This window comes from Phodopus roborovskii, unplaced genomic scaffold (genome assembly GCF_943737965.1).
Source record: "Phodopus roborovskii unplaced genomic scaffold, PHOROB, whole genome shotgun sequence".
In the NCBI taxonomy this organism is placed as follows: Eukaryota; Metazoa; Chordata; class Mammalia; order Rodentia; family Cricetidae; genus Phodopus; species Phodopus roborovskii.
In genome coordinates this window covers 18,204,399-18,230,410 of record NW_026126485.1, presented here as the reverse complement: position 1 = coordinate 18,230,410, position 26,012 = coordinate 18,204,399, and the positions used below count along the sequence as shown (strand labels likewise).

General features: G+C 47.6%; 1 protein-coding gene across 3 annotated transcripts in view; it reads left to right on the top strand.

Moving 5' to 3' along the window:
• The first annotated feature begins 10,070 nt into the window (after nucleotides 1-10,070).
• Nucleotides 10,071-26,012, top strand: part of Pkn1 (protein kinase N1) — a 31,414-nt gene continuing 15,472 nt past the window's right edge. For 2 of the 3 annotated variants that reach the window (XR_007835147.1, XM_051194916.1), the window contains exons 1-4: nucleotides 11,159-11,230; nucleotides 16,256-16,556; nucleotides 19,088-19,239; nucleotides 19,734-19,869. Coding sequence is in view for 2 of the 3 variants with exons in the window: in XM_051194916.1 (XP_051050873.1) it covers nucleotides 11,174-11,230; nucleotides 16,256-16,556; nucleotides 19,088-19,239; nucleotides 19,734-19,869 (646 nt within the window). In the remaining variant the exon portion in view is untranslated. Of the gene's footprint in view, nucleotides 10,285-11,158; nucleotides 11,231-16,255; nucleotides 16,557-19,087; nucleotides 19,240-19,733; nucleotides 19,870-26,012 lie in introns of those variants that run through there. The other variant, XM_051194917.1, reaches the window with a different exon arrangement.

Here is a 26,012-nt window from a genome sequence, read left to right as displayed (position 1 = left end):
AACTCAGAGATCTGACTATTTCTTCCTCTAGAGTGCTAAGACTAAAGTTGTGCTCCACCCCCCACTCCTCCATCCTCCCACCTCTCCACTCCCTCCCCCCCCCCCCCCCCCCCGTCCCAGAGGTTTTCATAATACTACATTGAGGCAGAGTTTTCCTTACCACCTGCCAGTTCCCAAATAACTGACACAGCGACTCAATGTTAATTATAAATGATTGGCCAATAGCTCAGGCTTATTGCTAACTAGCTGTTACAACTTAAATGAACCCATTTCCATTAATCTATGTATTGCCACATGGCTGTTGGCTTTATCTGTCCTCCAACATGTCTTCCTCCCTCTGTTTCCTGTCCACTCCTCAGACTCCTCCCAGCGTCTCCACATTCTCAGTTTGGCTGTCCCAATTATACTTCTGCCTGGCTACCGGCTAAACAGTTCTTTTTAAAAAAAATTTTCCTGACAGGGTCTCTCTGTAGCTTTGAAGCCTATCCTGGAATTCACTCTGCAGACTAGGCTTGCCTCGAACTCATAGAGATCCATCTGCCTCTGCCTCTTGAATGCTGGGATTAAAGGCGTTGCTACCACTGCCCAGACTGTGAGTTCCTTATTAACCAATGAGAGTAATACATATTCACAGTGTGCAGAAGGATTATTCCACAGCACTACATAGCCATAATATATAACAAGTAGGGAGCTGATTAATTTGTTAGAGTTCCTTGCTTACACGCTCAGAGCTCTGAGTTCTGCAGTAACTGGGCAGTGCCCACCTTTAATCCCAGCACTCAGGCAGGCAGATCTCAGTTTGAGGCCAGACTGGTCTGCAGACCAAGTTCCTGGACAACCAGGACAAAACGGAAAAACATTGTTTTAACAATAAAAACAGAAAGATTCTTAGCTATATATCAAGTTTGAGACCCTATCTAAAAAAAAAAAAAAAAAAAAAAAAAAAACCAAAAACATATTGAGTGGAAGGAGATAGCTCTGAAGAATTGAAGAATTGTGTGTTGATTCTATGCCCTGTGAAGTCCAAGAACAGCGTCATTTATAGTGATGGAATCTTTGGGACATGGCCTGTGAAGGGCACAGCAGAATTTAAGGTAGAATAGGCTGAGTTAAGACAAGAGGGTTAAAAAATGTGAAAACTGCCTCCTTGGTGGTGGATAAAGGTGATTGCTGTTAAACCTGACAACCTGAGTTCTATCCCAGGAACCAATGTAGAAGGTAAAAACCAATTCCCACAAGTTATCCTCTGACCTCAAATCATATGTGGTGGCTTGCTCTTCACACATACACAATATTGAATAAATTTAATGAAAAAAATACTGGCTGTGTGTTGGTGGCGCACACCTTTAATTCCAGCACTTGGGAGGCAGAGGCAGGCAGATCTCTGTGAGTTAGAGGTCAACCTGGTCTACATAGCTAGTTCCAGGACAGGCTCCAAAGCAATACAGAGAAACCCTGTCTGGAAAAACAAAAACAAACAAAACAAAAATACGGATCTAGCACATTTTAGATAAAGTCTCCTGGGCTGGGGTCACCTGTTCCCCTACCCCCAGACTCTGCTAGGCAATGATTACAGTCTTGATCCTGGAAGGACCAGAGTAAAGTTACTGAAGCCTGTCATACATAACTGGGAGTTGCTGCTACTAGACATTTGGGTGTTTTTTTTTGTTTTTGTTTGTTTTTTGGTTTTTTTTTGTGTTTTTGTGTGTGTGTGTGTGTGTGTGTGTGTGTGTGTGTGTGTGTGTGTGTGCTTAGTTTAGTTGGGATTTTCTGTGTAGTTCTGGTTGTTCAGGAACTCAATTTATAAACCAGACAAGCCTAAAACTCAGCTATTGTACATTTTCTCTTATTTTGTTTCATTTCCTTTTTGGTTGTGACAGTCTCCACATGTAGCCCACGCTGGAATGCTGGAGTTAGGTGTGAATTGTTGTATGATGGTGGCAGCTGTCAATCCCAAAACACAGCTCTCCTCAGAGGAAGTAAGTGATAGTTTATTCTGGAGCCAAATGTGAGTGACTATGGCCCAGAGCCACAGATTTAGGTTACTGCAAAGCCCAGTTTGCCAACATAGAAGCATCATCACAGAGTTTTTACGGTAACAGAGCAAAGAAAGTCATAAGCCAAGGCATTATTATTATTAATTATTATTATTAATTATTGTTATTTTGAGACATGTGTTCTCTGTGTAGTCCTGGCTGTACTGGAACTCACTATGTGGACCAGCTGGCCTGGAACTCACAGAGATCCCAAGCTTCTGACACCCCAGTGCTGAGAGCAAAGGCCTGTGGCAGGACACTGGCTAAATAAAGTTATTTTAAAAGTGCACTTGTGAAAATTTCAGAGAGGTGGTCACCACCATGCAGACCAGCTTCCGATGCTGTCTGTCAGCATTCTTAGCCCTTCTGATGGTGGAGAAGAGAGTTTTCTAAATTGATGCACTTCATTGGTTTTTATCAGTTCATTGGGATGTTGAATCTGGTGGGTAGGGTTAGCTTGTTTCTCCCCAGTGCTAGGATTAAAAGTGTGTGCTACCATGCCTGGTTTAAGGTGGACGATCTTGAACCCCTGACCTTTACCTGTGAATCCTGGGATCCAGACCTGGGCTACCACCTCTCTCTCTGTTTTCACCTATGTATGTGAAAGCTAAAACAATGCACCACATGTCTTCTTCCATTGCTTTCTATCAGGGTCTTTCAATAAAGGAAACTTGCCATTCCTGCTAGGCTGATGACTGTCTCCATCTCATGATGCAGAGGTTACAGGCACCCACATTCATGCCCACCCTTGGATGCTGGGGACATGAAGTCAAATATTTAACTTTTTTGCAAAAAGGAAAGGGTTAATTTCTTTTCAGGTTTATTTTTATTTCTGTGTCTGTATGAAGATCTCCCTGGAGCTGGGATTACAGCCACTGGACATGGGTACTGGGAATCAATCTATGGTCTTTGGGAGGAATGGTAAGCACTCTTAATCACTGAGACATCTCTCTAGTGTTTGTTTCTTGTTTTTTGAAACAAGTTTTTTTCTGAATATCCCAGGCTGGCTTTGGACTTGCATCAATCCTACAGCTTCAGCTTCCTGATTGCTAGGATGACTGTTCATGTTCAGCTCGGTATTTGGTTGGCAAAGAACTTTATCTCTAGTGTAACAGAACCTCATTCAGCTCCACCCAGATAAGAATTTTCTGTTTTTCACTGACTCAGAGTCTAGTTCAAACACTATGGCAATGCCTGGGGTGTGTGGCTCTGGTAGATGCTGGCACATGGAGTGGAACTACCATCTCAGGCACCATAGCGTTGCCTCTTCTAAGCTTCTCTAACAAGGTCATCATCAGGCCAGTTGTACCCATAGCCACACCCCTCTGTCAAACACACAGACCCAATTCCAGCCCTGTCCCATTCATTCCTCTTTCCAATCACTTGGCAGCTATTTCTGTTGTTGTTATTTATTTATCTTTTGGTGGTTCTGGGCATGGATCCCAAGGCCTTCCACATGCTAGGCAAGTGTTGTACCACTGAGACATGTCCCTAACTCCTCACTGGAAGGTTCTAGGCAAGGGTGCTCTGCCTCTGGCAGTTATTAACTAAATTTCTGGTACATTCTAGATGTCAGTGTCAATGTAGGAGCTTGGGACTCAGCTATAAATAAGATGAATCCCTAATGTCAGAGAGACAAGGAACAACAGAGAAAATGTATTAACCTTTGGTGGGATCTAGTGTCACAGGTCTGTAATCCTGTTATTCCAGAGGCTGAGAGGAAGCTGTCCAGTCCATATGGTGAGTTCAAGGCCACCCTGGTCTAGGTAACAAGACACTGTCTCAAAAGTTGGGTCTGGAGAAATGGTTCAGCAGTTAAAAGTGCTCTTCCTTCCCTCCTCCTTTCCCTCCCTCCGTCCCTCAGTCCCTCCTCCTCCTCCTCTACTTTGGTTTTTCAAGACAGCATTTCTCTATAGCTTTGGAACCTGCCCTGGAGCGTGCTCTGTAGATCAGGCCTGCCTCTGCCTCCTGAGTACTGGGTAAGGATTAAAGGCATGCACCACCATTGACCGGCACGAGTGCTATTCTTGCAGTTTGGTTCACTGCACTCATGTCACAACTGCTGGTGACTCTAACTTCAGGAGATTCAATGCTCCCTTCTGGCTTTGATGGATACCTGCATACATGTACATAATATACATGTATACATAAATAATTCTAAAAATCTTTTTTTCAAAGTCCTCATTTGAGGACTGGGAGAATGAGGAATGGTTCTCATGGGTTTTGTTTTGTCTTGTTTTTTTAGAGACAGGGTTTTTCTATGCAACAGCCCTGGCTGTCCTGAAATTTACTTTGTAGATTAGGCTGGCCTTGAACTCACAGAGATCTGCCTGCCTCTGTCTTCCAAGTACTGGGATTAAAGGGGTGTGCTACCATTGCTGGGCTTTATCTGTGTAAAAGATGTGTGCCACCACTGCCTATCAGTTCCTATAATAAAAAAAAACTTCAAAGAGTCCAAGTCTAGACTGCCTAGAGTTGTCTTGTTCCTAGACCTAAAAATATTTTTTTTTAAATAAAAAGTTATAGCCAGGTGGTGGTGACTCATGCCTTTGGTCCCAGAAGTTGGAGGGCAGAGGCAGGCAGATCTCATAGTTACCAGTCTTGTCTACATAGTGAGTTCCAAGACAGCCAGAGCAACACAAATCCTGTTTCAAAAAACAAATGGAGGTGGGGAGGGTTATTTTAAAGAAGAGAGTTGGGTATATAGCTCATTGGTAGAGCACATACCTAGAATGTAGGTTTTCAGGTCTACAGTATAGAAAGGGATTACAACTTACAGGGCTGGCTCAGTGGTTGAGAGCACTGGCTGCTTTTCAAAAGGACTTAGGTTCAATTCCCAGCACCAACACTGTGGATCACAACCTTCTGTAAACTCAAGGTGATCTGATGCTCTCTGAGGGTATCAGGCATGCACACGGTACACAGACACAGTACACTCAGGCAAAACATCCATATATGTAAATTACTTAAAATTAAATTTTCTCAGGAGAGCTGAGGGTGTAGCTGAGCAGTGTAACAGTTGTCCAGATGTACAAGGCCCTGGGTTCAGTCTCAAGCACCACACAAAGTTGTTTGTGGACACTGGGAAGATGGCTAAGTGCACTTGCTGCTTTTGCAGAGGACCTAGGTTTGGCTCCCAGCACCAATCTGGTGGCTCACAACTATCTGCAACTTGAGTTCCAGGGGACCTGATGACCTCTTTTAACTTCTACAGGACCAGACATACATTTGGTACACACATGCATATACGCATACAGGCAAAACACTCATACCCATAAAACAAAATAAATATATATTTTAATTTTCAGCATGGAGGTTGGAAGGAATGGATGGGGCTTGTTGTAGGTGAAGGCTCCAGAGAAGGTCTGGCTTAGGAAGTGACATTTAAACAAAAGTGGGAATGAAGGGGGAAAGAGAGAAAGTCAAGCTGAAAGGAACAGCATTGCTGGGCAGTGGTGGTGGACTGCTTTAATTCCAGCACTAGAGAGGCAGAGGCAGGCATATCTCAGTGAGTTCTAGGCCAGCCTGGTCTACAGAGTGAGTTCTAGGACAGCCAGGACTATTGCACAGAGAAACCCTGTCAATAAAAAGAAAAAAGGAAAAAAAAAAAAAAAAAAAAGGAAGGAAGGAAGGAAAGAAAGAGGAAGAAAGAGAAAGGAGAAATGAAGGAAGGAAGAAAGGAAGGAAGAAAAAGGAATAGCACAATAGATAGAGGGAAGAACCAGTTCAAAGGTCCTGACGTCAGGACAGGCTTGCCTTGTCTGAAGAGCAGTGAGAAGGCCCCTCCAGCTAGAGGATTGATGGAGGAGAGAAGTAGAAGATCGGGGACAGAAAAGCCAATAGCACCCCAGAGCTTCACTGTTTTCCCTAAGCATTCTAGGCCTCTCCCATTCTTCTTCTTTTTCAAGACAGGGTTTCTCTGTATAACAGTTCTGGCTGATCTGGAACTTTCTTTCTGTACCAGGCTGTCTTCAAACTCAGAGTCTTGCCTCTTTGCCTCCGAGTGCTAGGATTAAAAGTATGGGTCACCAACACCTGCCTTTTTTTTTTTTTTTTTTTTTTTTTTTTTTTTGAAGTGGTGATCTGGCAGGCTTTTCAAATTCACAGAGATCTGTTTGCTTCTACCTTCTAGATTCTGGAATGTTCTAACCATCGGGCATATTTCTGCTCATTCTTTAACACTCAACTCCAGGGCCAGCTCCTCTGAGAACCCTGGTCCAGCTCATCACCCACCAGAGTGTGGTTCTCTTCAGGCCTCCCTATGGATAATGCCCCACTGTCACCAAGGCAACTTACACAATAAATTATTCTTGTTCCGTTTCGGAGGGTTAGTCTATGGTCATCACGTTGGCAAGTGGTGTTGGGCTGGAGCAGTATCTGAGAACTTCCATCCCCATACACAGGCACAATGCAGAGGCAGCAAGTCTGGACCTGGCATCAGCTTTTGGAACCTCAAAACCCACTGGGGTGACACACTACCCCCATCAAGGCCACACCTCCTAATCCTTCCCAAACTAGTTCATCAACTAGGCATCAAACATTCAAAATATATGAGTCTATGGGGTCATTCTTATCCAAACCACCACAGCCGGAGCAGAATGCCTTTGAAATGAAGTCAAATCATCTCAAGAATTGGAGCTGTAGCCTCAAGCCATAGGGGAGGATTGTGAGGGTCTAAGAATGGTGCCATTCAAGCAGTTGATTAAAACATAAAAATATTTAAAATAGGCCAGTGATGGGCTGGAGAGATGGCTCAGCCATTACAGGCTAGGCTCATAACCAAAATTATAAAGTAGGCCAGTGAGACTGCTTAGAAGGCAAAAGCACCCACCATCATACTTGACAACCAGGGTTTGAGCCCAGGACCCACATGGGAAAAGATGAGAATGACCCCTGAGAATTATCCTCTGAGCATTCCATAGGCACCACTGATAGCACATGACTTCTCTCTCTCTCCCTCCCTCTCTCCCCCTCTCTCTCTCTCTCTCACACACACACACAAATATGAATACATTTTAACATGTAATATAAATTCAGAGTGGAAAGATGGTAGCAATTAAGACTCACAGCTACCTGTAACTCCAGTCCCAGGGAATCTGATCTGATACCCTTTTCTGGCTTCTGTGGGTACTTGGACCCATGTGCACATATCTACACAGACATACATACACATAAAATACATTTAAATACATTTTTTTTGGTTTTTTTTTTTGAGACAGGGTTTCTCTGTATTGTTTTGGAACCTGTCGTGGAACTAGCTCTGTAGACCAGACTGGCACTGAACTCACAGAGATCCACCTGCCTCTGCTTCTTGAGTGCTGGGATTAAAGGTGTGCACTACCAATGCCCGGCTTTACAATTTTTAATGTAATAAGAATTTTAAATAAATAAATGAGTAAAGGGGACCAGCCTTGGGGAAATATAATAGAAAGACATTTTAGGCCAGAGAACAGCCTGTACAAAGGCCCTGTGGTTGGCAGCAAGATGAGGAAACAGAATGGCTTGACAGACTACCTTGAAGGTCAAAAGAGGATGAGAAACGTTTTTTAAGGCTGCTTCAAACACAGGACTAGGCTTTCCAGCACAGAGAGGCAGACAGACCATGGTGAGACCTAAAGTGTCTGGGATCTAGTGTTTCCAGGCCCCAGAGTAGATTGGAGAAAGGCCAGGGATGCTTCAGAGATCTGCTGGGGCTTTTATCACTGTTATATGGAGATTTTACAATTAGTTCTTTGTCCCTTTTAAAGCCTAGAGTACAGCTCTGTTTTCAGTGCACCCAAATCCCCAGCAGACCATGATAAAGTCTCACTGAGTAAATGAATGCTGGAAGGTTGAAGGAAAGCCTGGCTGGATTCCCAAGCTCAATCCCCAGAGGCAGCTCAGAACCTGGCAGGTAGGGCCTGGGCAAGGTTTTTCTCTGCCAATCCCATGCCCTCCTTGCCCACTATGCAGGGGCCATGAACACCATGTCTTGACTATGAAGGCAAGGGGTTCCTCTCTTTTATCAATCTGCAAAAAGGAAGCCAGGTGATTAGTTTGGTAAGCTATTTAATTCACTCAGCAGACATTTGAGGTATAATTAGGGTGTCAACTTGCTGAAGGGGTGAGTGAGGAGAGACATGGAGAAGGCAAGGGCATCATTACACAGGGCCTGGTTCCTCCTAGAAATGTCTAGGCTTTAGGTGTTCACAGGCCCCCTTGAGCTGTGGTTGGAGAAGAGACTGTAGGATGAGGCTGGGAGACAAGGAAGACAGGTTCTACTCTGGTCCAGAAAGATCAGTGACAGAGTGCTGGGCTTGAGGGCTTGGGCAAGATGCTAAGGGAGTGGCTTCCCTATTGTTGCAATTTTCCTCCTCTTTGTTAAAATTCCCCAAAGAGCTGCCAGAGAGGGAGGAGAGAGAAGGGGGGTGGGATTCCACAGCTTTGTCCCTGGGAAGTTAAGACACATAGATACTCTTGTTCCCTGTGTGGGCACAGATTCCTCAAGGACACCAGTTGTAGACATAGCCTCCACTGAGTGTTTCCTGCCTGGAGCCCTGAGGACCAAAGTTTGGATCCCTCATAGGATTTCTGAGTGAGAGTTCCTCACAGCTACCACAATACAAACTCACCTGCACTACTATGATCCCTCAAGAGAAATTCTGCAGAGGCCTCTATGGTCCATTTGGACACTAGTGTGCATTGATGGGAGTACCATCTGAATGCAGCATCCAGGAAAAAGAAGCCAGCAAAACTTCATAGAGGGCTAAAACCAGAGGCCTCAGGGATCCCCAAGGCCCAGTGCATCAGAGGCCACACTGAGGTTCAAATCCCTTAACCAATAGTGGCAAATATATTAAAAGTGACTGTGTGTCTGATGAGATGGCACAGCAGGTAAAGGCACTGAAGGCCAAGGCTGATAACCTGAGTTTGGGCCCCCAGAAACGACAGGGTGGAAGAAGAGAACAACCCTGCAAGTTGCCCATTGACCACCACACATTTGCCCTGGCTTGTGCATGCACGCGTGCACACACACTGTCACACCCCAAGCACCCAGGTGGGGTGGCTCATAATCCTGTTTATAACTTCATTTTAGGGAATCCATGTCCTCTTCTGGTCTCGAGGCACTGCACATAACACATAACCCACACACAGACACACATACATACACATGTAAGAAATAAGAGCCATTTCTAGCAAATACTATAAAACTTGTGATTTGGATGGTAATTACAATCATTATCTTTCCTACCTTGTAAGACTTTATGGAGATGTTTTAATCTTCCCCACCTGGTAAAACTTTTATTTACACATTGGTCCCCCTGCTCCATTCTAGGAATTTGATGGCTTGGAGCAGCGACCCCTTCCTCCTTCACTTCCTCTATACCATTTTTTTTTTCAGACTAGCCAATTGAATATGATTGTGAGGTCACCTGAGTTAGAATAAAAACCATATGTACTTCCTGTCTCCGTGTTTGCTTTCCCCCAGCACTCTCTTGATCAAGAGCAAATTTTGCCTTGTTCAGACATTTCCGTTAGAATGGTGGTCTCTTTCTTGGCCATCTCGAACTCATTTCCAACATACATAAATCAAAATAAAGTCTTCAAAACACTAAAAGTGACAGCTGCTGTCACCTTTTTCTTTTTGTGCTCTTGAGGTCTCTGCACTTGGCCTACTCCTCCTCATTAAGTTTTACGGACATCCTTGCCTTGAGGGGTAAGGTGGTCTCCAAAGGCTGGGGCCCTGGGATTTGAAGTCCTGTTCTCTCAGTGCTTGCCTCCGGGAAGATGGGAGGATGCGCCTGTGTTGCTGGGCGATGGGTGGGGAGATGGGTCGTGACTTTTGTCTTCAGAGGGGTCCGAGGCAGGGTCAGGGCCCCTCTGCAGCTCGCGACGGCTTAGGCCTGTTCGGAGTTCCAGCACGCTACGAAGAGCGCAGGGAGAGCGGCACAGCGAACGAGACCCCACTCCCGGCTTCAAGCCCCGGGGGCCGCCGGGAGCCCCGCCCCCGCCCCGCCCCGCCTCCTCCCCAGGCGCGGACCTCGGCGCTCACGTGACCCGTGCTGCGCCGCTGGGGCCGGAGGGCGCAGCTCGGCGGAGGCCTGGCCAGGCCGGGCCAAGCGAAGCAGGCCGGAGCGCGCCGTGCGCCAGGGAGGGTCTGGGCGCCGCGCCTCCCGCCTCGCCCGCTCGCGCGCTCGCAAGCCCTCCCTCGGCGCTGGGACCCCTGGCGGGCGGGCGGCCGGAGGACATGGCCGGCGACGCCGTGCAGGTAGGCGACTTGTCCGCACCCGCGGGGCGGCCGGACGGCGCGACGACCCCAGGCACGGGGAGAGCCCGGGACGAGGTCCCCATCGGGAGTTCGCGCGGGCCCTTGTAGCAGGTGGGGGCGCCGACGTGGTCGGAGGAAGAGGTGCTGTTCGCGATCTGCCACCGCACCTCCTCCTCCGGCCCTCCCCGAGACTCGGCGGGCGCCACGGGGGCCCCCACTTCGGTGTCCGAGGCCAGCTGCGGGTTCCAGTGCCTCTCGTCCCTACGCCCTACTCGCCTAGGACCTCAGCGTTCGGTTTCTGGCAGGTGCCGCTTCACCTGGAGCAGGTGCCTGGCGCCCTGCCGGGGCCCGTGCCCCTCCCCCGCACAACAAAGCCAGGGCCACCCCCGCCCGCAGACGTCTTTACGATGACTTTGACGCCACCCAGATGGGCACCTGTTGGAGGAAGTGCCTAAGTCACTTCATTAGGCCAGAGGCCGGGTTCCTCGTCCCGCCCCCCTACTTCCCCGTAGTCACCCTTCAGGCTGACAGATGGAGCAGTATCCCAGGTGGGGCGTGTCCTGTCACACAGGCAGGAAGGATTTTATGTCTGGAAAGCGACAGGGCTGGGTCACAGCTTCCCCAAAACAGACACCTGTGACTGGCTTCTGCCAGCCACATGGCCTTCCCTGTGTGACCTGTTGGGCATTTCTGAACTCACCCTCCCAAGAGGGCCATGGTGGCACCCCACTCTCTAATTCAGTGACCCAAATCTGAGATCTTGGTGTCTTTGTGGCTCCATGCGTTCTTCACCGTGCAGTCCATTGTCCTGTGTAACTGGTTCTCATCTTCTACATCTGCCCCGTGTCTCCCCTGTACCCTCCTGTATCCCTCTTCCCCAGTCCTGCTGATGGCCTGCCGGCCTTGCCGAGGAGCTGGGCGTATCTGGTGCTGCCGATCTCACAAGGTCAGACCTCCAGGCGTGGTGCACTGGGCGCTGGCTCCCCTTCAAGCCCTCAGAGGGCTGTGTAGGGCTTTCCCAGAGCATGCATGTGCTTGGTGTGTCCCACACAGGGCACATATGGAGGCTGTGGTTCCCAGAATGAGGCTGGACCCATACCTCGGTCTCCTCCCTGTCTTCTCCCTTAAGTTCATTCCTGCTTGGACTTGCTGCCCTGCCCCACTACCTCCATGCCTGTCTGTTCTGTGTCTGGCAAACGGATGTCCTGTCTAGATTCTGGGAACGCCCCAGGCATTGAAATCTCAGGATGTGGGGTTCTGGATCCCTAGCTACTTTGCCAAGAAGGTTTCCCCAAGATGAGAGTTCCTGGTCTGCTGTCGCCAGGTCTGTGATGGCAGGTGGAAAAGCTGATGTTTTAATTCTTCAAGACCAGGCCAGGCGTTTGCCCTGCTGCTCTTAAGCGACTCCTTGGCCCTGAGCAAGTGAATCACCCAGGGGAGGAGGACCGAGGAGGCCAGGCCTCCTTCCTTCCTTGCATGCATTACATATTCTCAGGGCTCCTCTGCTGGAGGTGGGGTCGAGGGCCTTCACTTTTCCTCTTTGCCTGTATGCTCCCCATTTGAACTGGCCCTGCTCCTGGCTGTGAACCTGCTTTGCCTGATGGTGGGGGGAGGGTGCTGGTGAGGGACAGTGGGTGGGGTCCAGCCACACCAGAGTGTTGTTCAGTGAGGCTGGGTTTAAATCCCAATGCTGTCTTCCCTGATGAACTGTTAGGTCAAAGCTATTCCTTTTCTGAGCCTTGTTCCTGTTTTGGAGGAGGGAACAAGGTTATGAATGGTTATGAGGAAAGGCGGAGCCTCAAGCCAGAGCTCTAATACCCCTGTGACATCTTTCCCTGTGAACATGGTGTTTGATGGTCCAATTTGGGAGTCCATGCCTCTTCCCAAGGTCCCAGAACTGGTATTTGGGCATGGATAATTGTGTGTTGGGGGTTGTCCTATGCACCTCAGGATGCTGAGCAGCAGCACTTGATAGGTGATTCCTGTATACCTTGGTTGTACTGACAACCAAGAATGACCCCAGACATTGACATTGTGTTTCTAGAGGTTATGAAAAGACAACCCCATCTTCACTGAGAACCACTGCTATGGCCTTTTTGAGCCTCAGCCTCCTCCCATGGTGACTACTATTCAGATATGAGATGACAGGACCATAAGATCTGTGTTCTTGGCCAGCTATCTTATCTACTTTACAGGAGGGCTTGAGAGCCAAGGAGAACTTTGCTCATTGTGATGGTGGCTCACAGTGGCAGAGTGTGGTACACATGGATCCCTCCCAGCTAGTGTTAGGAAGCTTGGCACTATTTCTTGCTGACTGTGGAACCTTAGGGCAAGGGGCCTTAGCTAGTTTCTTCCTTTCTTTCATTCTTCCTGTTTTTGTTCGTGTGCGTGCGTGTGTGTTTTGAGGCAGGGTCTCACTGTGTAGACCAGGTTGTCCTGGAACTCAGAGATCCTCCTATCCCCTCTTCCTGAGTATTGGGATCAAAGGCATATGGCAGAAAGCCTTGCTGGGCCTCAATTTCTTCATTCTGAAGATAGTTTGATTTCTATCTATAGCATCTGCATTGTGCTATGCTAGATGTGAAGGTGCATGTCACAATCCTAGCACAGGCAAGGAGGAAGCAGGAGGGGCAGGAGTTCAAGGCCAGCCTTTGCTGTGCATTGAAAGCAAAGCAACCTTGTATTACATGAGACCCAGCACAAAACACTATGAAGCAAAACAAAACAAATAGTACTTGTAACATGGAATGACATTAGTTGAGACCTGGATGGGATTGTAGTGGCTGCTGTTACTGTTACTTTTGAGGTTCAGGACTTGTACATTCTACCAAACTTCACCCACTGCTGTTACCACTACTTTTTATTGATTTTATTGTTTTTAATTATGTATATCCATTGGGCCCTGCTACTAGGACCTGAACTCTGGTCCTCTGGAAGAACAGTGTGAGAACTTAACTGATGAGCCATTTCTCCAACAACACTACTACTATTTTTTAAAAATCTTTTTTTTTTTTAAGAGCAATTTTAGGTTCACAGTAAAATCCAATGGAAAATAGAATGTCTTCATATAGACCTTGTCCTTGATAGGTACAGCCTTGAACTGTATCACTGATAGTTCAGATTTAGTGTATGTCTGGCAAACAGTTGTGGCCTGCTGTTTGGGGCCACTCAGGGATGTCTTCGCCTGGTATGAACTTCAGGAAGTTATTATTAGGCCAGGTGGGCTCCCTAGGCCCCCAAGCTGAAATCAGCCATGGTGAACATTTGGGTAGGAGGAAACAGGAAGTTGATGCTGCCTGTCCACAGGAAGCTACATGAACACACACACACACACACACCCTCTGCTATTGAACTGACTGTTCTTATTCTTAAAGGGAAGTTGGGGACAAGGGACAAGACATGAATAGGCAGTAGCAGGGCTGAGGGCCTCAGGCCTTCTGTGGGGACATGGGCAATGCAGAGAGAGAGAGAGAGAGAGAGAGAGAGAGAGAGAGAGAGAGAGAGAGAGAGAGAGAGAGGAAAATAAGTGTGAGCGTGTACAAAAAAAGAAAGACATGTGAGCATGTACAAGCTCCATACTTCAAAAAACAAAAAGCAAAAAACCCCAAACTTGTGAGCACACACATGTGTCTGAGCGTGGCCTGAGCGTGGCTGTGGCCACTTGGCAGGTGGAGTGAATCAGAGCAGCTTCCAGAGGGTCTCAAACTAACACTCATGGCTGTCTGTTTATCCTTACATCTGTCCGTGCAGGCAGCTGTAGAAGTGTACACACTTATGAGCCTGTGTTCCACCCTCATGCCCGTATGGGTGGGAGTGCAGCATGCGTGAGACTACTCTGGATACCTGCAGGTGTAGAGGTGCATATGTGTGAGTCAGTATTCTGTGCACACACTGAACCAAGTACAGACCTGCAGAGCTAGAAGCTGCACATCCCTGTGAATCCATGTTCTACCCACACTCCTGTAGGTGGGATTGGTCTAGTGTGCTTTCTGTTGCTATGGCAAAAGACTGACCAAAAACAACTTGGGGAAGAAAGGGTTTATTTGGTCTTATAAATTATAGTCCAACATGGAGTGAAGTCAGAGTTGGAGATCAAGACAGGAACTTAAAGCAAAACCACAGAGGAACGTTCTTACTGGCCCACTTCCTTTGGCTTGCTCAGCTCCTTTTCTTATACAGGCCAGGCCCACCTGCCCAGGGATGGCACTACCCACAGAGGCCTGGGCTCTCCTATGTCAGTTAGCAATTAAGAGAATGCCCCACAGGCCAACCTCAGCTGAGGTTCCCTCTTCACAGGGTTATCAATTGACAACTGAAGCTAGCAGTGACCAGGGTATACACATATATGAACATATGTGTATGCCCATGTGAGCCTGTGCAAATCTCATACCTGCAGAACTGGAAATGTGATCATACCTATGAATCTGTCTGTGGTCCACACACATGCTTGTATCACATGAAATCCTGCCTGCTACATGTGTACTGTGGGGTGTGTGTCCAAGGTGTTCTCTCAGGTCAGGAATTGAGGGCTACCTGCCCCTGGCTTGCCTCCAGAGAAGCAAGCATGGCCATTTAGAGGGTGATGGGGGAAGAACCTCTTACATGGCATACACCTTTAATCCCAGAACCCAGGAGGCAAAGGCAGGTGGATTTCTGTGAGTTTCAGACCACCCTGGTCTCCATAGTCAATTCTAGGACAGCCAGGGCTACATTCAAAAAAAGAAAAAGAAACCAAACAACCCCCAATAAAACAATAACAACAACAACAGCAAACAAAACAAAACCCCAAAACAAAAAAACTCCATGCCCTGGAGCTGCCCTAGCGCAGAGGATGCTGGGAGCTGGCAGGAAAGAGGAAGTGGCAGTCTGAGGGCCTGGCAGGGCTAAGGTTCAGGAAGAGGGCGTGGCCCTCAGACCAGACCCAGGACCCAGATGGCAGCTGATCCCCCTTTGGATCTGGATCTGGAGGTGGGGCCTAGGTCTCCACAGGATGGGCAGGAGACCCCAAGAGGCAGAAGCTGAGGTTCTTTTCTGGGTACCTCTCAGCTGGGGACTAAGGGTAGGAAGGAGATGGGGTACAAGTGGAATGCCATGTCAGCTCTCAGGTTTGGGAGATGTGGGAGGAGATGAGCGCTGCTCTTTGGAGTACCAGATAGAGAAGACAGGAAGGCAGGGCTGACCCTTGGGGATCTCCCAGTTTGGAAATGCGGATCAGAGAAGTCAGGCTATGTTTTTAAGGTTCTCCTGGTTTTGGAGTATGGCAAAAGAAACAAGTAGCCTGCCCTTGGGGCCTCCTGGTTAGGAGTGCAAGAAGCTGGAAGGAGAAAGGGATCTTCTGGAGCCTTCCTGCCAGAATCCCATTGCATAGGTCACAAACTAAGGGAGATAGGGCCCACTTGTGACGAGCCTGGTCCCTGCAACTAGGAGGAAGGAGGCCATGTTCTTGGCCTGTTCTTTGACTTCCTATTTATTTATTTATATTCTTATTATGTGTATATGTCTGTGGGGTTATGTACACATGCACACCAGTGCCAGCAGAGGCCAGAGGAATCAAATCCTCTTAGATCCAGAATTAGAGGCTTGAAACTAAACTGAGTCCCTCTGCAAGAGGGTGCTTTTAATGGAGCAATTTCTCCAGCCACCTGTTTATTTATTTATTTCTGTGTGTGGGTGTGGTGGAGATCAGAGGACAGTTTTCAAGAGTTGGTTTTCTCTTTCTACCATGTAGATCCCTGGGCGCGGGGAGGTGAACTCAGGGTTACCAGGTTGGCAGCAAGAGCCTTTACCCCCTGGACCATCTCTCTGGCCCAGATATTGCCATTTATGTGGGTCAGGGAGGAGGAGCAGGCCCCTGTGCTTGGAATTTTAGGGTGCTGTAGGGTAGGGTGGTAGGTCAGGTGAGCTGTGTCCTGGTGAGGTCGGCCATGGGTCCTCTATTCCTGACCTCTGTGTCTTGTCTCTTCCCCTGCAGAGTGAGCCTCGCAGCTGGTCGCTGCTGGAGCAGATGGGTCTGGCTGGGGCTGACCTGGCAGCCCCTGGGGTGCAGCAGCAGCTGGAGTTAGAAAGAGAGCGGCTGAAGCGGGAAATCCGCAAGGAGCTGAAGCTGAAGGAGGGCGCTGAGAACCTGAGGCGAGCCACCACTGACCTGGGCCGCAGCCTGGGCCCGGTGGAGCTGCTGCTGCGGGGCTCTGCTCGGCGCCTTGACTTGCTACACCAGCAGCTGCAGGAGCTGCATGCACATGTGGTGCTTCCTGACCCTGCAGCCGGGAGTGGTGAGCAGAGCCCTTGGGAGCAGGTGGGGTGCAGGGACTTTGTGGAGCTGTATACCTGGAGAAACACACAAGCACACCTACTCCCAGATCCCACACAGAGCTGTTTGTCACACACTGTCACCAGATACCTAAGGACACAGCTATAGCTATTTCTAGACAATAGCCTAGTAACATGCTGTCACATGAAAACCCAGGAACTGGGTCATATCAACACCCAAACAATGCACACTTGTCACTCTCATAGCTGTCTACAGTCATGCCAATACAACAGTTATAGACTGTTTTTCAGTTGTTCTTTGCTTTGTTTTATTAAACACACACACACACACACACACAGACACAAACGACAGAGGCAGGTGGATCCCTGTGAGTCAAGGCCAGTCAGAGCTACGTAGTAAAGCTTTGCCTCAAAAAAACAAAAAACAAAAACAAACTACTTGTAACTTAGGGGAGAGGAAAAAAGAAAAACCACTCCAGATAAAAATATTCATATATGAATAAATAAAAACAGCCAGGAAGTGGCACACGCCTTTAATTCTAGCACTTGGGAGGTAGAGGCAGGTAGATCTCTTGAGTTGGAAGTCAGCCTGTTCTACACAGTGAGTTCCAAGACAGCCAGGGTTACACAGAGAAACCATCTCTAAAAACTAAAATCAAAATAAAACACAAACAGTGTTTTTTATTTTTATTTATGTATTTTGTGTATACCTGGCTGTCTTTACGTTTATCTTGTCAGGTGCCTGAGAAGAGGGTGGCCCTGAAGTCCCTGAAACTGGAATAGTAGGCTACTGTGAGTCATCTGATGTAGCCTGTACCACTAAACCACTAAACCTAGTAAGGGTCTTTTTTTTTTTCTCTTTTTCTCGAGACAGGGTTTCTCTGTGTAGTCCTAGCTGTCCTGGCTAGGCTGGCTTTGAGCCCACAGGGACCTGCCTGCCTCTGTCTCCCAAGTGCTGGGACTAAAGGTGTGTGCCACACCTAGCGTAAGGCATATATATATATATATATATATATATATATATATATATATATATAAAATTTTTTTTTAAATTTAATTTTTGGCTGAGCAGCAGTGATGCATGCCTTTGATCCCAGTGCTTGGGAGGCAGAGACAGACAGATCCTGTGAGTTTGAAGCCAGCCTGGTCTACAGAGTGAGTTCTAGGACAGCCAGAGTTGCACAGAGAAACCCTGTCTTGATAAAAACCATAATAAATACTAAATTTTTTTGATTGTGGACAAAGTAAAATAAAGCCCCACATGTTGAGGAGCTGACTTAGCCAGTAAAATATTTGCTGTGTAAACATAAAGACTTGAATTTGGAGTCCAAGGACTCAAGTAGAAGCCATGTGTGGTGGTAAAGCTAGTACTTGGGAGGTAGAGACAGGAGGCTCTCTGGGCTCACTGCTCAGCCATACCTGTTGAATCAGAGAGCACCAGGCTCAGTGAGGGACCATCTCTCAAAAAAGGGAGGAAGGAACAAAGGAAGGAAGGGAGGAAGGAGGAAGGAAGAAAGGTGGAGAAAAAAAACGAGGAATTTACCTGCTGTCTCTCTCGCTTCCAAGTATTTACATATGTAAACACACAAAAGAACCTACAACATAATTTATTGTTGCCAGAGTTCAGTAGAGTTATGTGTGTTCATGCAGCAACAAGGCCACAGCTCCTTCATCTTTTAGCTAAGATGTTTATGGTCACAGGAACCCCAGAGAATACCAAGAGAGTTCAAAAGTGCACAGTCAGTGATGCCAGCCAGGCAACACAGCAAACATGACTCTAATTCCAGAGACTATAGCATAGTCATGATAGCATCTAAGGTTTGCATCCTGTCACCCACACCTAGAGAGACACACTAACCTACAATGACCCCAGAGCTCTTCTACCTGGTCACCATGCCATTCCCAGAAGGGCCCCGCCATTGTCCCATCCACAGCAGACTTTACATATAGCCAACAGGCTCAGCTCCAGCCCCTCTACATGTGGCTCTGTCCTCTGTTGGGGTCCAGCACTATCCCATCAACACTTGGGTGGAGTTTAGCCAAGAGTCTCATAAGCCCCTTTGTAGTGAGTTCTCCCAACCCCACTATATCACTCTTGAGGTGCAGACTTCACTTCTGACTGTGACAACAGCCAAGCCTTGAAACGGAATCCCAGAAGCCCCTAGAGATCAGAACTGAGCTGTACCAACAGAAACAGTGGCTGTAAGCTCACACAGACCTAATTCCTTTTACATCCACATCTAGGGCACTACACTCCTGGTACCCCCTGTGGCTTACACTCACTCCAGTGAGCTTACACACCCTTAGGTAGAGGGGGGCGTTTATTCCAGCTAACCCTGAAGACCTGCATGCCTGGTCACTAACCCACCTTCCTTCAAGCTGGGGGCTCACTCCAGCAGTGAGGGCCATGTGTTTCCTCCTTTTCTGGGAAAGTACTGAGGCTGAGCTGAGGGCTTCCTATCAGCTGGGGCAGAGTCTCCTGGGTACACCAAAGTGACAACCGTGTGATTCTCTTCACTCTGTGTTTCCTCAGATGCTCCCCAATCCCTTGGAGAAGGCAGCCCTATCTGCTCATCCACCAATCTGAGCCGAGTAGCTGGCCTGGAGAAACAGCTGGCCATTGAGCTGAAGGTCAAACAGGGGGCAGAAAACATGATCCAGACCTACAGTAATGGCAGCACCAAGGTGGGACAGTGTTCTAAAACATTCTATCACTGTGACAGGAGGCTGTTTCAATTAGCAACTACCAGTCTGCTTCCTGTCTCTGGATTGGCTGCTCTAGGCATCTTCTATTACTACAGTATACCACCATTTGTCTGTGGCCCTGCAGACAACTGTGCACACATGTTCTGAGAGCTGAGGAGGATGTAGCTCCAGCTGGTCCAAACTGGGCTGTGAGTTCTCAGTGGAGGTCCAGACTTTGCAGATGAGGGAGGTGAGGTTCAGAAGGCTGGGGTGACATGGTTGAGATCACAAAGCTCAGTTGTTGGTGGCAGAGCTAGAATCAAAGCCCATGGACTGTCTGTCTTATTGCTCTGGCCCTAGGACACTGGGAATATGTGTTCTTGTATGTACACATGAATGCTCTGCCTTACCCAAGGCCTCCATGGCATAGCAGCAGGGCTGATGGTCAGACTTGAGTTTCCAGTTTTCCTGTCACTTTGCATGTCTGTCTCCAGGACCGGAAGCTGCTGTTGACAGCCCAACAGATGTTGCAGGATAGCAAGACCAAGATTGACATCATCCGCATGCAGATTCGCCGTGCACTACAGGCTGGCCAGCTGGAGAGCCAGGCAGCTCTGGATGAGGCCCAAGGTGAGGCCTTCCCCTGAACATTGCCTGCCTACCCTCACCCTCCCAGAGGTCAACCTTCACTCCTTAGTGCTCTGCTGTGGAAGACAAGGAGGCAGGAATTAATCTCACTGTGAGTGGAGCCAATTCCTGCCTATCTCTGACTTTTCCTTTCGTCTTATTCAAAGTTTGGACTAGGATAGTTGTTGCCAAATGCTACCCTCAGGCCAAGCATCTTCTGGTTTGTTTATTTCTTCTTCCCCACTTTTCTTTATTTTGTTGTGTTTGGGATGGAGTGCAGGGGCTCCTATATACTAGGTCTGGGTTGTATTATTGACCCATACCCCCAGCCCTTCACTAGTAGATTCTATGTAGACACTGTACCACTCAGCCACACTCTGTCCCCTTTTTAGGGGTTGTTTGTTTTAGAGATTTATTTTTAATGTATGTGTGTGCATGTACAGTATGTGAGCAGGATCCCCCAGAAGCCTGAAGAAGGCATCAGATGTGTGGAGTTGAAGTTATAGGTGATTGTAAGTCACCCAGGGTGGGAAGCAAATTTTAGTCCTCTGGAAGAGCAGCAAGCTTTCTCAACAATCAAGCCATCTCTCCAGCCCTATCCCTCGGTTGCTTTTAGTTTAATTTAGGTTTTGAGACAGGGTCTCTCTACATAGCCTTGGCTGTCCTAGAACTCACTCTATACACCAGGCTGGCTTCTAACTCACAGAAATCTTCCTGCCTCTGCCTTCTAAGTGCTGGAAATTAAAGGTGTACACTACCATGTCCAGCCTGTTTTTGTGTTTTGAGACCTGGCCTCATTATGTAGCCGTGGCTGGCCCTGAACTCTTTGTGTAGACCAGGCTGCCTCTAATTCATAGAGATCTCCTGCCTCTGCTTCTTGATTGCTGTCATGAGTGTGCCACCATTCTCCACTCCATCCCTGTGACCCAGGGCAGACTTGAACTCCAGCCCCTCTCCCTTCACCTTATGGACATCTGTAACTGTAGGCTTGTACCACCATCCCAGGTGTCTTTCTGTAAACAAAGTATTACTAGAACACTGGTATAGGCATGCTTTTCATTTTTTAAAAAGATTTATTTATTTATGATATGTACAGTGTTCTATTTGCGTGTATGCCTGCAGGCCAGAAGAAGGCACCATATGGTTGTGAGCTATCATGTGGTTGCTGGGAATTGAACTCAGGACCTCTGGAAGAGCAGCCAGTGCTCTTAACCTCTGAGCCATCTCTCCAGCCCCCATGACTTTCATGTTTGCTTTTTACCACATCCACAGAGTAGTGACCAAGCCTTGGTGAGCCTCGGCATAGTGACATAGGCCTCTCATCTCAGCATGCTGGAGGCTGAGGCAGGAGGATTTTGAGCTCCAACTCAGCTTTAACTGCTTTTTGTGGTCTTAAAAAGGCCACAAAACTGAATATATGTCCTGTCTAACTCCTTACAGAAGTGGGGGTCTAGGAGTCTGGATCATAGGGTTCCCTTGTCACATTAGTCTGTGACATATCTGTCCAAAACTGTAGGTATTCCCAGTTACTCATTACTTTTATGTGTGTGTGTGTGTGTGTGTGTGTGTGTGTGTGTGTGTGTGTATGTGTGTGGGCTCATGTGTGCACTTATGTGTGCCGGCCCAAAGCTGATGTCAGGTGTCTTCCTTGATTCCTCTCCATTTGCTTTTAAATTAAGAATATATATACATATATGCATATTTATACACACATATACTTACATACATACATAATGAGGGCCTGGAGAGACAGCTTAGTGGTTAAGAGCTCTGACTGTTCTTCTAGAGTGTCTTCATAGTGGGCTCACAACCTATAACTTTTCTGGCTGATGTGGGCACCAAGTGCATGTTGTACACAGACATACATGCAGTCAAAACATTCATACAACATAAAAATAAAATAGAAAACAAAGAATTAAAAAAAATATCCCAGCAAAAGCAACTTAATGAAGAAAGGGCTTATTTGTCTCACAATTCTGGGCTTCCGTCCATCATTTTAGGGAGGTTTTGGCAGCCAGAGCTTGAAGGGGCTAGTGACATCACTGCCATAGCTGAGAGCAGAGAGAGTGAATGAGTGCATGCATGCTGGTACTTAGCTCTCTTCTTTGCCTTCTACACCCAGTCTCCCCTGCCCTGCCCTGCCCTGCCCACCGAATGATACTACACACAGTGGGTAGTCTTCTTGGTAATCAAGACCCCCCCACACACACATACACAGTCCACCCTTATCTACACACTCTCCCTTGAGACTCCTTCTCTACATAATTCTAGATTGTGACAAATCATTGGTTAAAACTTAATTTAACAGTGCCAGATATCTATGTGGTAGTGTACACCTTTTAATCACGGTGTGCAGGAGGTAGAAACAGGCAGATCTTTGTGAGTTCCAGGCCAGCCAGGGCTACGTAGAGAGACAAAACCGAACAGAGACAGCCATGACAGATGCCAAGAGCTAGGCATTTGTCCTGGTCACTGTGAATACTGTGTGCTACTGTGACAGGCAAAAGTACATCAATTGTTGATGGAGCTCTGAATGGTAGTGTGTGTCTGCATCACTGTGGCGGGGTATGTTTACATTGTGTGTCAGAGAATGTAATAGAGCCAGAATGTCACTGTGTGTAAGGTGACATGTGCCTGTAGCCCTGTAACTGTGTCCGTGCCAGTTGTTATTTACAATTAAAGGCATAGGGTGACTGTTTCAAGGTATTTGTTTACACTGTGTAAAGATATGTCTGTGTTTTGTCTCACCTGCCTAAGTCACCTTATTGTTTAATAAAAAGCTGAAGGGCCCATAGCTAGGCAGGAGAATGTAGAGGGGACTTCAGGCCAGAGACAGGAACTCTGGAAAGAAGAGAGGCGGGAGACACCAGTGAGACATGGAGGAAGTTGGATGTACATTATGGAGGATAGGTAACTAGCCACAGAATGTAGATTAATAGAAACAGGTTAATTTAAGTTATAAGAGCTAGTTGGGAACAAGTCTAAGCTAAAGGCTAAGCTTTCATGATTAATAATAAGTCTCCATGTCATTATTTGGAGGCTAATGGTCCAAAGAAAGTCTGACAAGAAAGTTCAGCAACTGGTGACTGAGTCAGGGCCCTTACACACATAGGATGGTTCTGGCCTCAAAGGGCCAAGAATGGGTGTGATTGGTCTTGTGTCTGTGTGTAACAAACTCCCTACATCTGTGTGACAGTTTGTCATCCCTGTGCCACCAGGAGCCGTGCGTCATGCTGGGCTGTGATTGGTCTTGTGCCTTCATCCTGGGTATGACACCCACTTCTGTTCTTTCACCAGTGGCACTGGGTCTGCACCTGTGGGTGCTGGTACCGCTTCCCTATCTAACCACTGGTGCGTTTCCTGTGCTTGGTCAGCACGGCAGTGGGAAAGTATCTAGGACCCTCCCAAGGCTTGAGGAGCTTTTCCCGCTCTTGTTGTTCTTCTTCCTTCTCTTCTTTCTCCTCTTCCTTTTCCTCCTCCCTCCTTTCTTCCTGTTCTCCTTTCTTCCCCCTTCCCTTCCTCTATTATTGTTTTTATTTTATGTGAGTGCATGTTTTACATGCTTGTCTATGCACCACACATGTGCCTGTTCCTGTAGGGCCAGAAGAGGGCACCAGATCCCCTCGAACTAGAGTCGTAAATGAATGTGAGCCACTGTGCAAGTGCTGGGAACTGAACCCAGCACTTCTGGAGAAACAGAAAGTGCAGTGCACCACTAAGCCAACCCTCCAGCACCACCATCTCCTTTTGTCTTTCTGTAGCACAAGCTAGCCTCATACTTGCTAGGTAGCCCAGGCTGGCCTAGAACTTGTGGTCTGTCTCAGCCTCCTGAGTGCTGGTATCATAGACCTGTGCAACTACACCTACCTTAGTTCTGGGACTTTTGCCATATTATGACTATGCCCATGCCCATTTTCTTTCTTTTCTTATTTTTCTTCCTCTCTCTCTCTCTCTCTCTCTCTCTCTCTCTCTCTCTCTTTCTCTCTCTGTTTTGGAGACAGGGTCTCACAATGTAGTTCTGCTGGTCCTGGAATTCACTGTGTAGACCAAGCTGACCTTGAACTCACAGAGGTCTGCTCTGCTTCCTGAGTGCTGGGATTAAAGACATACATTACTACACCCAATGGGTTTGACCATGTGCTTGGGCATGAGGATGTCTCTGTCTGTCTGTCTGTCTGTCTGTCTGTCTGTCTGTCTGTCTGTCTGTGTGTTTCTCTGTGTGTGGAGTAAGCCTGTGTATGCATGTGTACATATAGCTCTAGAGGCCAGAGGGCAGCATCAATTGCCTTATCGTATCAATCTCCACATTAATTAATATAGATACAGGATCTCAGACTGCTTTTTAGACCAGGCTGGCTTCAAACTCATAGAGGTCCACCTGCCTCTGCTCCCTGGGTGCTGGGATTGAAGGTGTGCACCACCACTCCTAGCACTGCTTTGATTTTTGATTCAGCATCCCTGAGTGAACCTGGATCACACTGATTTGCCTAGACTAACTGACTAGTAGGTCTCCTGGATTCTTTGGTCCAGCTAGGTTACAGGGCACACTGCTGTACCTGACTTCTTACATGGATTCTGGAGATTGGAACTCAGGTCCTCATGCATGCATAGCATGCACTTTACCCCCTGAGCTGTCTCTCCAGGCTCAGGATGTTAGCTTTTTAACAGAGTCACCAGGTCCTGTCACTGTGTCCATATTTGAATGATGAGCAATGACTGTGACTGGCTGACCTGTGACAGTGTCCTTGTGTGATAACCTTGTGTCTATATGGTTTGAGCATGTGCTCATTTGCCTGTAGGTTCAGTGTACTTAAAACCAAACAAAAATGTCAGTGCCTTCGAGCCCCTGAAGACGGCAGTGTGACCAAGCCTGCTCATGGTGTGTCTTGGGGGACTTGAGCCGCCTTAGGCAGGAGCTGCAGATGAGCCTACACAAACACAAGGTTGTTTCTCCACAGTAGCAAGGACAGGCGTGGGAGCAGGGCGTCAGCTTGGCCAGACTCTGAGGAAGGCTTGGAGATGACCACCTTTCTGTTGTGATGTGGGATGGTGGGAGAAGAGGGAGCTGGGGTTGGGGGGACAGGTGCACACAGGCAAACTCTCTGCTGTCTCTGATCTTTCATATTTAGCTGTTCTCGATTTTTCCCTAAAATTTATTTTTTAAATTAAAAAAAATTATGTGTGTGCCCATGTGTGTGGGTGCCCAGAGAAGGCAGAAGAGGATGCCAGATCCCACTCGGAGCTCCAGTTACACACAGTTGTATCTGCCCAACATGGATACTGGGAACTGAACTTGAGCCCTCTGCAAAAGTCGCAAGTGCCCTTAACCACTGAGCTACCTCCCAAGTCACTATTCTTGATGTTTTTAAGACATAGTCTCACTCTGTAGTCCAGGCTGGCCTTGAACTTTTGATAATTCTCCTGCCTCAATCTCCCAAGTTCTGTTATCATAGGCATATGCTACTGTGACCAACATTTTTTCTATTTATTTATTTTTGTGTATGTGTTGGCACAAGTGGGTGAGGTCAGAGGACAACTTTTGGGGGTCAGTTTTCTCTTTCCACCATGTGGGTTCTGGCAATCAAATTCAGGTTACCAGTCTTGGTGGCAGGCTCCTTCACTTCTAAACATCTGACTCTATAGCCCAAGTCCTGGAATTATAGACATCTCCACCATATTCAGCTTTTTGTTTGTTTTCTGAGTTTCTTATCTTATTTGTTGTTGCTGCTCTTTTTATTTTTGGTGCTTGTGGTGTGTATGTGCGCACAGGCACCCGTGTGCGTGTGCTGGGGATGGAATCCGGGCTCCTGTGCTCCAGGCAGATGATTTGCCAGTGAGTTTCCCTGCTAGCTCTGTGTGTGTTCCTTCCCTTGTGACCTCATCTAGCCTACAGGCCCCATCTTCAAATACCAGTCTGTTTAGAGTTGAGTTCCTCATGTAAACCGGTGCAATACACACATGCTCAGTTCCTTGCTGTGTCCCTGTTGGTGGCAGTTCACTAGGACATGAAGGGTACCTACATCTAAGGAATGGCTGAGTTATGTCCTGTTGACAGTTCCTTGGTGAGAAATGTAGTGTATGGGTGATGGCCACTGGGTGTAGATAATATCAGCCCTTGTAGATTCTAGTGCTCCCTTTGTTCTGTG